General features: G+C 36.9%; 1 protein-coding gene across 1 annotated transcript in view; it reads left to right on the plus strand.

Moving 5' to 3' along the window:
- ADGRV1 (adhesion G protein-coupled receptor V1) overlaps window positions 1–12989 on the plus strand; it is a 566898-nt gene that overhangs the window by 68025 nt on the left and 485884 nt on the right. Inside the window, exons 17-20 of the mRNA XM_082378598.1 lie at window positions 33–156; window positions 1187–1453; window positions 11679–11805; window positions 12461–12678. Of these exons, the coding sequence (XP_082234724.1) occupies window positions 33–156; window positions 1187–1453; window positions 11679–11805; window positions 12461–12678 (736 nt within the window). The remainder of the gene's footprint in view (window positions 1–32; window positions 157–1186; window positions 1454–11678; window positions 11806–12460; window positions 12679–12989) is intronic.

Below are 12989 nucleotides of genomic sequence, written 5' to 3' on the forward strand. Positions count from 1 at the left end.
TGACTAAAAGCATGTGTAACATTTTCCAAAAGATTCCAGAGGAAATGGAGGAATTTACCATTATCCTACTTAATGCCACTGGAGGAGCTAAAATAGGAAATAAAACTACTGCAACTCTGAGGATTAGAAGAAATGATGACCCCATTTATTTTGCAGGTGGTATTGCTTTCTTATTTGAGTGAGTTCACATCTTTCTTGAACCGTAGAAAAATACTTTTTTTCAATAATTGTTTGAAGTGAACATTTTCAATAAAGCACAATTGTCGCTTGTTTAAATAGGATTTCATAATTTGTTTGGATGATCATTATTCAATCTCTTTGACATTTTAACAAATACTTTTAAGAATCTTCTGCAGGAAAAAGAAAAGAAAACAAGTACTATTTTGTTAGCTTTGTTCTCCTCCCACTTTTAAATTCCAAGGTATTTTCTTTCCATTGTGCAAAAGTGAACACTCTTCCACATAACCTCTTCCAGTACACAGTGTAGGCAGTTCAGGGTCTGCGTATTGTACTTAATGAATGGTTACTTACTATAATTACTATCATCTAATGGACAGATAAGTTAACGTATAAATTAAGGTTTCCCCATTTTTGCCACTTTGATGCTTTCTTTAGAACTGTCTTTTCCACCTGAGACATCTTTTAGTTTTATTTGGTATGTAATCTACTGGTATCTAATTCTTTCTTAAATCATTTTTGCAAGCTGTTCAATTTACAACTGTAGGACACTTAAACCTCTTGAGTATTATTGATTTATATTTTAACCTTCAGTTAACATGTACTTAATGAGTTAGTCCTGTGTTCAGTCTTCTACTAACCCTGTAGAAGAAGTGGCAAAAATAAAACCTAAGATATCTGGGCCTATTCTCAAGGAACTTATGGCCTAAATTTGAAAATAAAGTGTATGAAACAGTAGGCAGAGGATTCCAGATAGTATGTAATTTAATGACAAACTGGGTGTTGAAGACAATGGGTTCTATAGGAGTCAAGGCAAGAGGAAGGCCATTGACTAGAAGTAATCAGAGGAGACCTCTTGTAGACGTTGGGATCAGAGCTGAGTCTTTAAGTAAAGACACAGTGGAGGTCATTTCTTATAGGGAGCAGGGGGAAACATATGTGATCTGAAAATATGTAGATGGAATCAGAAAAGCTCACACGTTTCTTCTTTTCTTTATGAATATTTCAGAACCTCGTGTAGTGAGGGTTCGGGAAGGTGAGACTGCTGACTTTATAGTTCTCAGAAATGGATCTGTTGATGTTGCCTGCACTGTCCAATATGCTACCATGGATGGGAAGGCTACCGCCAGAGAGGGAGACTTTGTTCCCATTGAAAAAGGAGAAATGCTTGTTTTTGCGGTTGGAAGTAGAGAGCAGAACATATCTGTATTCGTTAATGAAGATGATGTCCCAGAAACAGATGAGTCCTTTTATATAATCCTCTTTAATTCAACAGGTAAATAAATTACATTTATGGCAGATCTGTTGTTTCAGTGCTTTTATGAGATGACATTAAGCACTTAACTGTCACCTGGGATTGTTCAAGAGCAAAATTGTTTATTTCATTGCTTTCTTGAGGGAAGGGCTGAGGAATATATGTGTTGAGACTTCGTGTACCTGGTATACTCTGCGTCATTATTCTTAATCTTTTTTCACAATACAGCACACATAGAAAATTATGTTATTATTATATGAGGAATAGAAATCTTTTAGCTAAAGCTACCCTAAGTCTTTTCTAGTCATCCAAAGGCTTAGGGCATCTGTAGTCTCTTCCCTCCTAGCAGGCTGCTGGGCATAGTGGTTGGGAAGCTGCATTCTGTGGGTGACTTGAGCCCAATTGGCTCTACAGCCACAATGCGTGACAATTTGCAGGAGGGGAAATTCCATCTTCTCCATGCTATAAATGAAGCAGGATGTTTTGTCCCCATTATATGGGTCCTGAGAATGTTTTCACCCCATCTTTAGTAAATTAGAGGGATTATAGCTTCTTTTGGTATTTATTTTATTCTTTTAAGAGTACATAGAGTTATTTTTTTCCTTAATCTTTTAGAGTAAGTTGAAGACATGATACTCCATCACCCCTGAATACACGAGTGTGTTTTTTCCTATATACTAGGACATTTTCCTACATAACCACAATGTAACCATTGAAATCAGGTTAACATTAATACAATTATTGCCTCAGACCCCATTCAGATTTCTCCAGTTTAACCAATAATGTCCTTTCTAGCAAAAATGATCCTTTCCTAAATCATGCATTGCATTTAATTGCTGTGTCTCTTTAATCTCTTCAGTCCGGAATAGAGTCTTTCCTTGACTTGCATGACCTTTATAATATAGAAGATTACAGGGCAGTTCTTTTGTTGAATGTCCTTCATTTTGGTTTGTTTGATGTTCCTCATTATTAGATTCAGGCTTTGCATCCTTGGCAGGAATTTCATAGATGCAGTTCTGTGTTCCAATTATATCCCTTCTGTTGGCACATGATTTTGTTTTGTCCCTTTACTGCCATGTTTACTTAGACCACTGTTTAGGTGGTGACTGCCAGGCTTCTCTACTGTACTTTTGTTCCTTTGTAATTAATAAATATTTTGTGGGGGAGATAGTTTATGTAAATATCCTGTTACTCATCAAACTTTCAATTTTTTCATTGATATATTTATCAGTATGGACTCATGATTTCTGTTTAATGCAGTCGGTTATATTTCGCTATCATTTTTCTTTTTTAACATCTTTATTGGAGTATAATTGCTTTACAGTGGTGTGTTAGTTTCCACTTTATAACAAAGTGAATCAGCTATACATATACATGTATCCCCATATCTCCTCCTTCTTGCGTCTCCCTCCCAGCCTCCCTATCCCACCCCTCTAGGTGGTCACAAAGCACCGAGCTGCTCTCCCTGTGCTATGTGGCTGCTTCCCATTAGCTATCTGTTTCACATTTGGTAGTGTATATATGTCCATGACACTCTCTCACTTTGTCACAGCTTACCCTTCCCCTCCCCGTGTCCTCAAGTCCATTCTCCACATCTGTGTCTTTATTCCTGTCCTACCCCTAGGTTCTTCAGAACCATTTTTTTTTTTTTTTAGATTCCATATATATATGTGTTAGCATACGGTATTTGTTTTTCTCTTCCTGACTTACTTCACTCTGTATGACAGACTCTAGGTCCATCCACGTCACTACAAATAACTCAATTTCGTTTCTTTTCATGGCTGAGTAATATTCCATTGTCTATATGTGCCACAACTTCTTTATCCATACATCTGTCAATGGACACTTAGGTTGCTTCCATGTCCAGGCTATTGTAAATAGAGGTGCAATGAACATTGTGGTACATGACTTTTTGAAGTATGGTTTTCTCAGGGTATATGCCCAGTAGTGGGATTGCTGGGTCGTATGGTAGTTCTATTTTTAGTTTTTTAAGGAACCGCCATACTCTTCTCCATAGTGGCTGTATCAATTTACATTCCCACCAACAGTGCAAGAGGGTTCCCTTTTCTCCACACCCTCTCCAGCATTTATTGTTGTAGATTTTTTGATGATGGCCATTCTCACTGGTATGAGGTGATACATCATTGTAGTTTTGATTTGCATTTCTCTAATGATTAGTGGTGTTGAGCATCCTTTCATGTTTTTTTGGCAATCTGTATATCTTCTTTGGAGGAATGTCTATTTAGGTCTTCTACCCATTTTTGGATTGGGTTGTTTGTTTTCTTGATATTGAGCTGCATGAGCTGCTTGTATGTTTTGGAGATTAATCCTTTATCAGTTGCTTCATTTGCAAATATTTTCTCCCATTCTGAGGGTTGTCTTTTGGTCTTGTTTATGGTTTCCTTTGCTGTGCAAAAGCTTTGAAGTTTCATTAGGTCCCATTTGTTTATTTTTGTTTTTATTTCCATTTCTCTAGGAGGTGGGTTAGAAAGGATCTTGCTGTGATTTATGTCATAGAGTGTTCTGCCTATGTTTTCCTCTAAGAGTTTGATAGTGTCTGGCTTTACACTTAGGTCTTTAATCCATTTTGAGTTTATTTTTGTGTATGATATTAGGAAGTGTTCTAATTTCATTCTTTTACATGTAACTGTCTATTTTTCCCAGCACCACTTATTGAAGAGGCTGTCTTCTCTCCATTGTATATTCTTGCCTCCTTTATCAAAAATAAGGTGACCATAGGTGTGTGGGTTTATCTCTGGGCTTTCTATCCTGTTCCATTGATCTATATTTCTGTTTTTGTGCCAGTACCATACTGTCTTGATTTCTGTAGCTTTGTTGTATAGTCTGAAGTCAGGGAGCCTGATTCCTCCAGCTCCATTTTTCTTTCTCAAGATTGCTTTGGCTATTCGGGGTCTTTTGTGTTTCCATACAAAATGTGAAATTTTTTGTTCTAGTTCTGTGAAAAATGCCATTGGTAGTTTGATAGGGATTGCATTGAATCTGTAGATTGCTTTGGGTAGTATAATCATTTTCACAATGTTGATTCTTCAATCGAAGAACATGGTATATCTCTCGATCTGTTTGTATCATCTTTAATTTCTTTCATCAGTGTCTTACAGTTTTCTGCATACAGGTCTTTTGTCTCCTTAGGTAGGTTTATTGCTAGGTATTTTATTCTTTTTGTTGCAGTAGTAAATGGGAGTGTTTCCTTAATTCCTCTTTCAGATTTTTCATCATCATTAGTGTATGGGAATGCAAGAGATTTCTGTGCATTAATTTTGTATCCTGCTACTTTACCAGATTCATTGATTAGCTCTAGTAGTTTTCTGGTAGCATCTTTAGGATTCTCTATGTATAGTATCATATCATCTGCAAACAGTGACAGCTTTACTTCTTCTTTTCCGATTTGGATTCCTTTTATTTCTTTTTCTTCTCTGATTGCTGTGGCTAAAACTTCCAAAACTATGTTGAATAATAGTGGTGAGAGTGGACAACCTTGTCTTGTTCTTGACCTTAGAGGAAATGGTTTCAGTTTTTCACCACTGAGAACGATGTTGGCTGTGGGTTTGTCATATATGGCCTTTATTATGTTGAAGTAAGTTCCCTCTATGCCTACTTTCTGGAGGGTTTTTATCATAAATGCGTGTTGAATTTTGTCAAAAGCTTTTTCTGCATCTATTGAGATGATCGTAAGGTTTTTCTCCTTCAGTTGGTTGATATGGTTTATCACATTGAGTGATTTGTGATTATTGAAGAATCCTTGCATCCCTGGGATAAACCCCACTTGATCATGGTGTATGATCCTTTTAATGTGCTGTTGGATTCTGTTTGCTAGTATTTTGTTGAGGATTTTTGCATCTATGTTCATCAGTGCTATTGGCCTGTAGTTTTCTTTCTTTGTGATGTCTTTGTCTGGTTTTGGTATCAGGGTGATGGTGGCCTCGTAGAATGAGTTTGGGAGTGTTCCTCCCTCTGCTATATTTTGGAAGAGTTTGAGAAGGCTAGGTGTTAGCTCTTCTCTAAATGTTTGATAGAATTTGCCTGTGAAACCATCAGGTCCTAAGCTTTTCTTTGCTGAATATTTTTAATCACAGTTTCAATTTCAGTGCTTGTGACTGGTCTCTTTATATTTTCTATTTCTTCCTGGTTCTGTTTCGGAAGATTGTGCTTTTCTAAGAATTTGCCCATTTCTTCCAGGTTGTCCATTTTATTGGCATAGAGTTGCTTGTAGTAATGTCTCATGATTCTTTGTATTTCTGCAGTGTCAGTTGTTACTTCTCCTTTTTCATTTCTAATTCTACTGATTTGAGTCTTCTCCCTTTTTTTCTTGATGAGTCTGGCTAATGGTTTATCAATTTTGTCTATCTTCTCAAAGAATCAGCTTTTTGTTTTATTGGTCTTTGCTACTGTTTTCTTCATTTCTTTTTCATTTATTTCTGATCTGATCTTTATGATTTCTTTCCTTCTGCTAACTTTGGGGTTTTTTTTTGTTCTTCTTTCTCTAATTGCTTTAGGTGTAAGGTTAGGTTGTTTATTTGAGATGTTTCTTGTTTCTTGAGGTAGGATTGTATCGGTATAAACTTCCCTCTTAGAACTGCTTTTGCTGCATCCCATAGGTTTTTGGGTCATCGTGTTTTCATTGTCATTTGTTTCTAGGTATTTTTTTGATTTCTTCTTTGATTTCTTCAGTGATCTCTTGGTTATTTAATAGTGTATTGTTTAGCCTCCATGTGTTTGTATTTTTTACAGATTTTTTTCCAATAATTGATATCTATTCTCATAGCGTTGTGGTCGGAAAAGATACTTGATACGATTTCAATTTTCTTAAATTTAGGAAGGCTTGATTTGTGACCCAAGATATGATCTGTCCTGGAGAATGTTCCATGAGCACTTGAGAAGAAAGTGTATTCTGTTGTTTTTTGGATGGAATGTCCTATAAATATCAATTAAGTACATCTCATTTAAAGTATCATTTAAAGCTTGTGTTTCCTTATGTATTTTCAATTTGGATGATCTGTCCATTGGTGAAGGTGGGGTGTTAAAGTCCCCTACTATGATTGTCTTACTGTTGATTTCCCCTTTTACAGCTGTTAGCATTTGCTTTATGTATTGAGGTACTCCTGTATTGGGTTCATAAATATTTACAACTGTTATGTCTTCTTCTTGGATTGATCCCTTGGTCATTATTTAGTGTCCTTCTTTGTCTCTTGTAATAATCTTTAAGTCTATTTTGTCTGATATGAGAATTGCTACTCCATCTTTCTTTTGATTTCCATTTGCATGGAATACCTTTTTCCATCCCCTCACTTTCAGTCTGTTTGTGTCCCTAGGTCTGAAGTGGGTCTCTTGTAGACAGCATATATACGGGTCTTGTTTTTGTATCCATTCAGTCAGTCTATGTGTTTTGGTTGGAGCATTTAATCCATTTACATTTAAGGTAGGTATCGATATGTATGTTCCTATTTCCATTTTCTTAATTATTTTTGGTTTGTTATTGTAGGTCTTTTCCTTCTCTTTTGTTTCCTGCCTAGAGAAGTTCCTTTAGCACTTGTTGTAAAACTGGTTTGGTGGTGCTGAATTCTCTTAGCTTTTGCTTGTTTGTCTGTAAAAGTTTTAATTTCTCCTTTGAATCTGAATGAGATCCTTGCTGGGAAGAGTAATCTTGGTTATAGGTTTTTCCCTTTGATCACTTTAAATATGTCCTGCCACTCCCTTGTGGCTTGCAGAGTTTCTGCTGAAAGATCATCTGTTAACATTATGGGGATTCCCTTGTATGTTATTTGTTGTTTTTCCCTTGCTGCTTTTAATATTTTTTCTTTGTATTTAATTTTTGATAGTTTGATTAGTATGTGTGTTAGCATGTTTCTCCTTGGATTTATCCGTATGGGACTCTCTGCGCTTCCTGGACTTGATTATTTCCTTTCCCATATTAGCGAAGTTTTCAACTATAATCTCTTCAAATATTTTCTCAGTCCCTTTCTTTGTCTCTCCTTCTTGTGGGACCCCTAGAATTCGAATGTTGGTGCATTTAATGTTGTCCCAGAGGTCTCTGAGACTGTCCTCAATTCTTTTCATTCTTTTTTCTTTATTCTGCTCTGTGGTAGTTATTTCCACTATTTTATCTTCCAGGTCACTTATCCGTTCTTCTGCCTCAGTTATTCTGCTATTGATTCCTTCTAGAGAATTTTTAATTTCATTTATTATGTTGTTCATCATTGTTTGCTCTTTAGTTCTTCTAGGTCCTTGTTAAACGTTTGTTTTTTCTCCATTCTATTTCCAAGATTTTGAATCATCTTTACTATCATTACTCTGAATTCTTTTTCAGGTAGACTGCCTATTTCCTCTTCATTTGTTTGGTCTGGTGGGTTTTTATCTTGCTCCTTCATCTGCTGTGTGTTTCTCTGTCTTCTCATTTTGCTTAGCTTACTGAGTTTGGGGTCTCCTTTTCACATGCTGCAGGTTTGTAGTTCCCGTTGTTTTTGGTGTCTGCCCCCAGTGGCTAAGGTTGGTTCTGTAGGTTGTGTAGGCTTTGTGGTGGAGGGAACGGGTGCCTGTGTTCTGGTAGATGAGGCTGGATCTTGTTTTTCTGGTGGGCAGGACTGTGTCCGGTGGTGTGTCTTGGTGTGTCTGTGACCTTATTATGATTTTAGGCAGCCTCTCTGCTAATGGGTGGGGTTGTGTTCCTGTCTTGCTAGTTGTTTGGCATAGGGTGTCCAGCACTGTAGCTTGCTGTTCGTGGAGTGGAGCTGGGTCTTAGTGTTGAGATGGAGCTCTCTGGGAGAGCTTTCGCCACTTGATATTACATGGAGCTGGGAGGTCTCTGGTGGACCAATATCCTTAACTCGGCTCTCCCACCTCAGAGGCCCAGGTTTGACACCTGGCCAGAGCACCAAGACCCTGTCAGCCACACGGCTCAGAAGAAAAGGGAGAAAAAAAAGAGAGAAAAAATAAATAAAAAGAAAGAAAGTTATTAAAATAAAAAATAATAAAAATGATAAATAAAAAATTATTAAAAATAAAAAAATTTAAAAAGTAATTAAAAAAAGAAAAAAGAAAGAAAGAAGAGAGCAACCAAAGCAAAAAACAAATCCACCAATGATAACAAGCGCTAAGAACTATACTAAAAAAAAAAAAAAAAAAAGGACAGATGGAACCCTAGGAGAAATGGTAAAAGCAAAGCTATACAGACAAAATCACACAAAGAAGCATATACATACATACTCACAAAAAGAGAAAAAGGAAAAAAAAAAATCTTTTGTGAAGTGTGAGGTCTTCTGCCAGCGTTCAGTAGGTGTTCTGTAGGAGTTGTTCCACATGTAGATGTATTTCTGATGTATTTGTGGGGAAGAAGGTGATCTCCACTTGATACTTCTCCGCCATCTTGAAGTTGTCTCAGGAAATTTATTGCAGATGACCTCATCATCTGAGGGGCTCACACGCCGCCGTGGTGACTACCTTCGCCTGCCGTCCAGTACCCTTCATGGTGACCACAGCCGCCACCGCCGAGCAACTGACACTAACAACTAGCTAGTCGCCCTATTTTGCTATCATTATTTACTTTGATGGTCAAATTGTCCCAGATTTGGCCAGTGGTAGCCTGTTCAAGATGACTTCTTTGTCTTTGTGACCTGTCCCTATTATTCTGTGGGCATTTTCTTACTTCCTGGAACAGCAAGCTATTCCAGACTCATCTTATACTTTCCCTGTCAAAACCTCGAAATGAGTCATTTTTTCAAGAAGCCCTGACTCCTCTTAGTGAGGAATGTTATTTATTTATTTTATTATTATTATTATTTTTTGGCTGCGTTGGGTCTTTGTTGCTGCGTGGAGGCTTTCTCTAGTTGTGGTGAGCAGGGGCTACTCTTTGTTGTAGTGCACGGGCTTCTCATTGCGGTGGCTTCTCTTGTTGTGGAGCATGGGCTCTTGGCGTGCAGGCCTCAGTAGTTGTGGCTCATGGGCTCTAGAGGAAGGGCTCAGTAGTTGTGGTGCACAGGCTCAGTAGTTGTGGCTCACAGGCTCTAGAGCGCAGGCTCAGTAGTTGTGGTGCATGGGCTTAGTTGCTCCACGGCATGTGGCATCTTCCCAGACTAGGGCTTGAACCCATGTCCCCTGCATTGGTAGGTGGATTTTTAACCACTGCACTACCAGGGAAAGCCCAAGAATGTTATGTAGAAACCAGGACCTTGGCACTAGGTATGCTAATTATTATTGAGTTTATGGTCCTCCTAGGCCCTCTTACAGAGATAGGGAATATATGTATGTATGTATGAATTTATGTATATAGAACATCTGTAGTTCTGTACCCAACTGTATACATTGAAGACGTTAGTTCACCTAGGGTCTCCATTTCTATCCAATATCACAAGTTTCATTCTAGTTTTCATATTTATCCCTTCCTCCCCTGGTAATGAGAAATCCAGTTCCCATTATCTTTAATATCAATATATTTACTTATTTGATTAATTCACCCTGTGTGTAACCACTTTCCCATTGCTTCGTTTACCTTCTTCCCACAATGAGACTGCTTTTCTTACTGCAGTAGCGTTCTAGCTTCCTGCTCTAGGCCAACCCCCTACCCTCATGTGGATGCCCTCCCACTCCACTCAGACTCCAACATCGAACCCCAAGCTTTTCTCTGTTGGAGATGCCCTCCTTACTCTGCGTGAGCTCTAACCTTGTGTTGGGTCACTGTGGTGTCCTATCCCTAACTCACAGTGTGCATGCCTGTGTTGTGCTCTACCTCTTAGACTGAAATATTCAGAAAGAAGAAGAGGAAAAGAAAGAGATCACTTAATTTTTGTTTGTGCTGTGTCTATCATTCCCCCTATTCCTTTGTCTCTCTCCATTTGTGTCTTTCTTCCTATTCCCCTTCCTCTCCATTATTTTCAGTACCACCTATGACATGCTGCATAACAAATGCACATGATAGTAGAACCCTGCCAAAATTAGGCGTTCTTGTTTTTATTTGTTTTTGTTAGATTTTATGATATATTTTAAGTTATTTTATTACTCCGTAATGTCAGGATTTTCCATACAGTTATTTACTGTCTGTTTTTATGTTTTTTTTCCTCTTTCCATTTGCTAATTATCAAGTAAGGTTGAGTACAATTGTATATTTATATAAATTATTTTTAATGTGCTGGTTTGCCACATATTTCCGTTTCTCTAATTTTAGTTTTAGGTGTTGTCCTTGTCTAATTTTCAAAGTTTTATTTGTATCAGTTCAGCGAACTTTGATAAATACCAATGACTGAGCATCTACCCTGCTAGGGGATGAAATTGATTAAGAAGCATTTGTCCAAGGACTTAACAGTAATATTGTGTGTGTGTGTGTGTGTGTGTGTGTGTGTGTGTGTGTGCCTGAGTGTGTGTACTTGTCAGTGTGTGTGTGTATTAATATAAGATGATAATCGCTATGCCAGATTGACAAAGTGTGAAGTGCTGTAGGGACACAGTGGAGGATGCACTTAACTTGGGAATTCAAGGAAGAATTCCCGGAAGAGTTGTTGCTTGAGCTGGGTCCTGAGGAGTTAAAAGAGGTGAATAAAGGTTAGGAAGCCTTTTGTTCACAGAGGGAACAGCTCCAGTAAGAGAAAAAGCTATGGACCTCAGGGTAGTGATGAGAAGAGACCAAATTTATTGGCTGTAATGGTGCTAACATGCTGTGGAAACAATTGGAGTAGAAAGGAATCAAGTTCAACACCATAAAGATTGCTTTGCTCTGTGTATGACCAGACCAGACTCTGCTGCCTAAAGGCAGAGATCTAAAGGGAAATATTGGGTTGCCCAAAAGGTTCGTTTGGGTTTTTCCGTAAGATGTTATGGAAAAACCCGAATGAACTTTTTGGCCAATCCAATATTTAAACCAGTGATTCTAATTAATATACCTTATGGGGTAATCCTTTCATTAATTTTTATGAAATGAAAGAATCTACCTCAAAATGTTGAAATTTGATAAAGCTATGTTTTTAATTTCTAATTAAACTATTGAGGTGATATTCCTATTGCAAAGAAAAATATCATGTATGTTTTTCAGTAAAGTAGTTCTTCTGTAATTAAACATTTCTTCAGAGACAGGTCACATTAAACTTATTTAGGCATCTCTTTCATTTATTTATGACCTTCAATGAGGAAATTCTTCCTGGAATTTGAACCTTATTTTAAACTGTTTCTTAGTTTAAAAATACAAATTTAACAATAAGTTAATTACTTTTTTGTTATTTTGACTTTTCCATTTTTAATTTAGGTGATACAGTAGTATATCAATTTGGAATAGCTACAGTGATAATTGAAGCTAATGATGACCCAAATGGTATTTTTTCCTTGGAGCCCATAGACAAAGCAGTAGAAGAAGGAAAGACTAATTCATTTTGGTAAGCATATTTGGACAAGGCAAATTCAAAATTGGTTAAAATAAAATAAAATCTTTACGTATGCAAAAATTTGAAACATTGTTAATCTTTCAAAATTAAAAAAATGGTTAAGAATGGAATTTCAAAGTTGGTAGTCTGAATGAATTGTAAACTTTGTTCATGCTGTTTCCACTTGTTTAAAAAAAAAACCCTGACACTTTAGATGGAAAGCAGAAAATACTCTCCCCACCCTCCTTTACCCCACTTCTGTTCCTCGTCAGGACTGAGAGACTTCAGTTATCCAAGGTCTTCTGGAATTCTTCTTTCAAATGATATGTGACTACCCTCACCCTAGGCTTTGCTTTTGAAGAACTTTTGCCAATTCTCATCTAAATATTTTTCGATTGGATTTATCTTAGAATTTATCTTTCAGTTTGGACTTCGAAGATTATGATTTTTAAGACGGCTTCTTTTTATTATTTAAAGTTCTACTTCATTCTTCCTTTTCCATGAGATTCTTCATGGTTGCTCAGTAAGAACTGGCTGGCTGGTTTATATTAAAGATGATAAATAGACAAAGTGTATTTCTGAGATAATACAGAAAGTTCTCAGTAGATTTAGACTCACTACTTATACATTTTTCATAAAAAATAATTTTCTTTAATTTGTTATACAGGATTTGGAGGCACCGAGGACACTTTGGCAATGTTTCTGTGGCTTGGCAGCTATTTCAGAATGATTCTGTTTTGCAACCTGGACAAGAGTTCTATGAAACTTCAGGCACTGTTAACTTTATGGATGGAGAAGGAGCCAAACCAATAATTCTCCATGCTTTTCCAGACAAAATTCCTGAATTCAATGAGTTTTATATTTTAAAGCTTGTAAACATTTCAGGTGCTGTGTTTTCTCATCTATTTTATTTTACCACCAAAATTTACTATTTTATGCTGGAATAATTAGAGCTGTATAGAAAATACAGTTAAATGAAGTTTTATGGATGGAGACATATCCATCCTCAAACTTGTAAATAGATTTTTTTCCACACCAAATAGAGTATCTCAAACAAAACATTAATGGTAGTTAGGAAGTACAGATTCATGGTAGCTTAAAGTTGGTCTTCGTACCATAATTTTAATAATCAATTTTCCCATCACTTTTGGTTTTAAGCATGGGAATTAAACCTTTCTAGTTAGTATCCTCTTTTC

This window comes from Balaenoptera borealis, assembly GCF_965194805.1.
Source record: "Balaenoptera borealis genome assembly, chromosome: 2".
In the NCBI taxonomy this organism is placed as follows: Eukaryota; Metazoa; Chordata; class Mammalia; order Artiodactyla; family Balaenopteridae; genus Balaenoptera; species Balaenoptera borealis.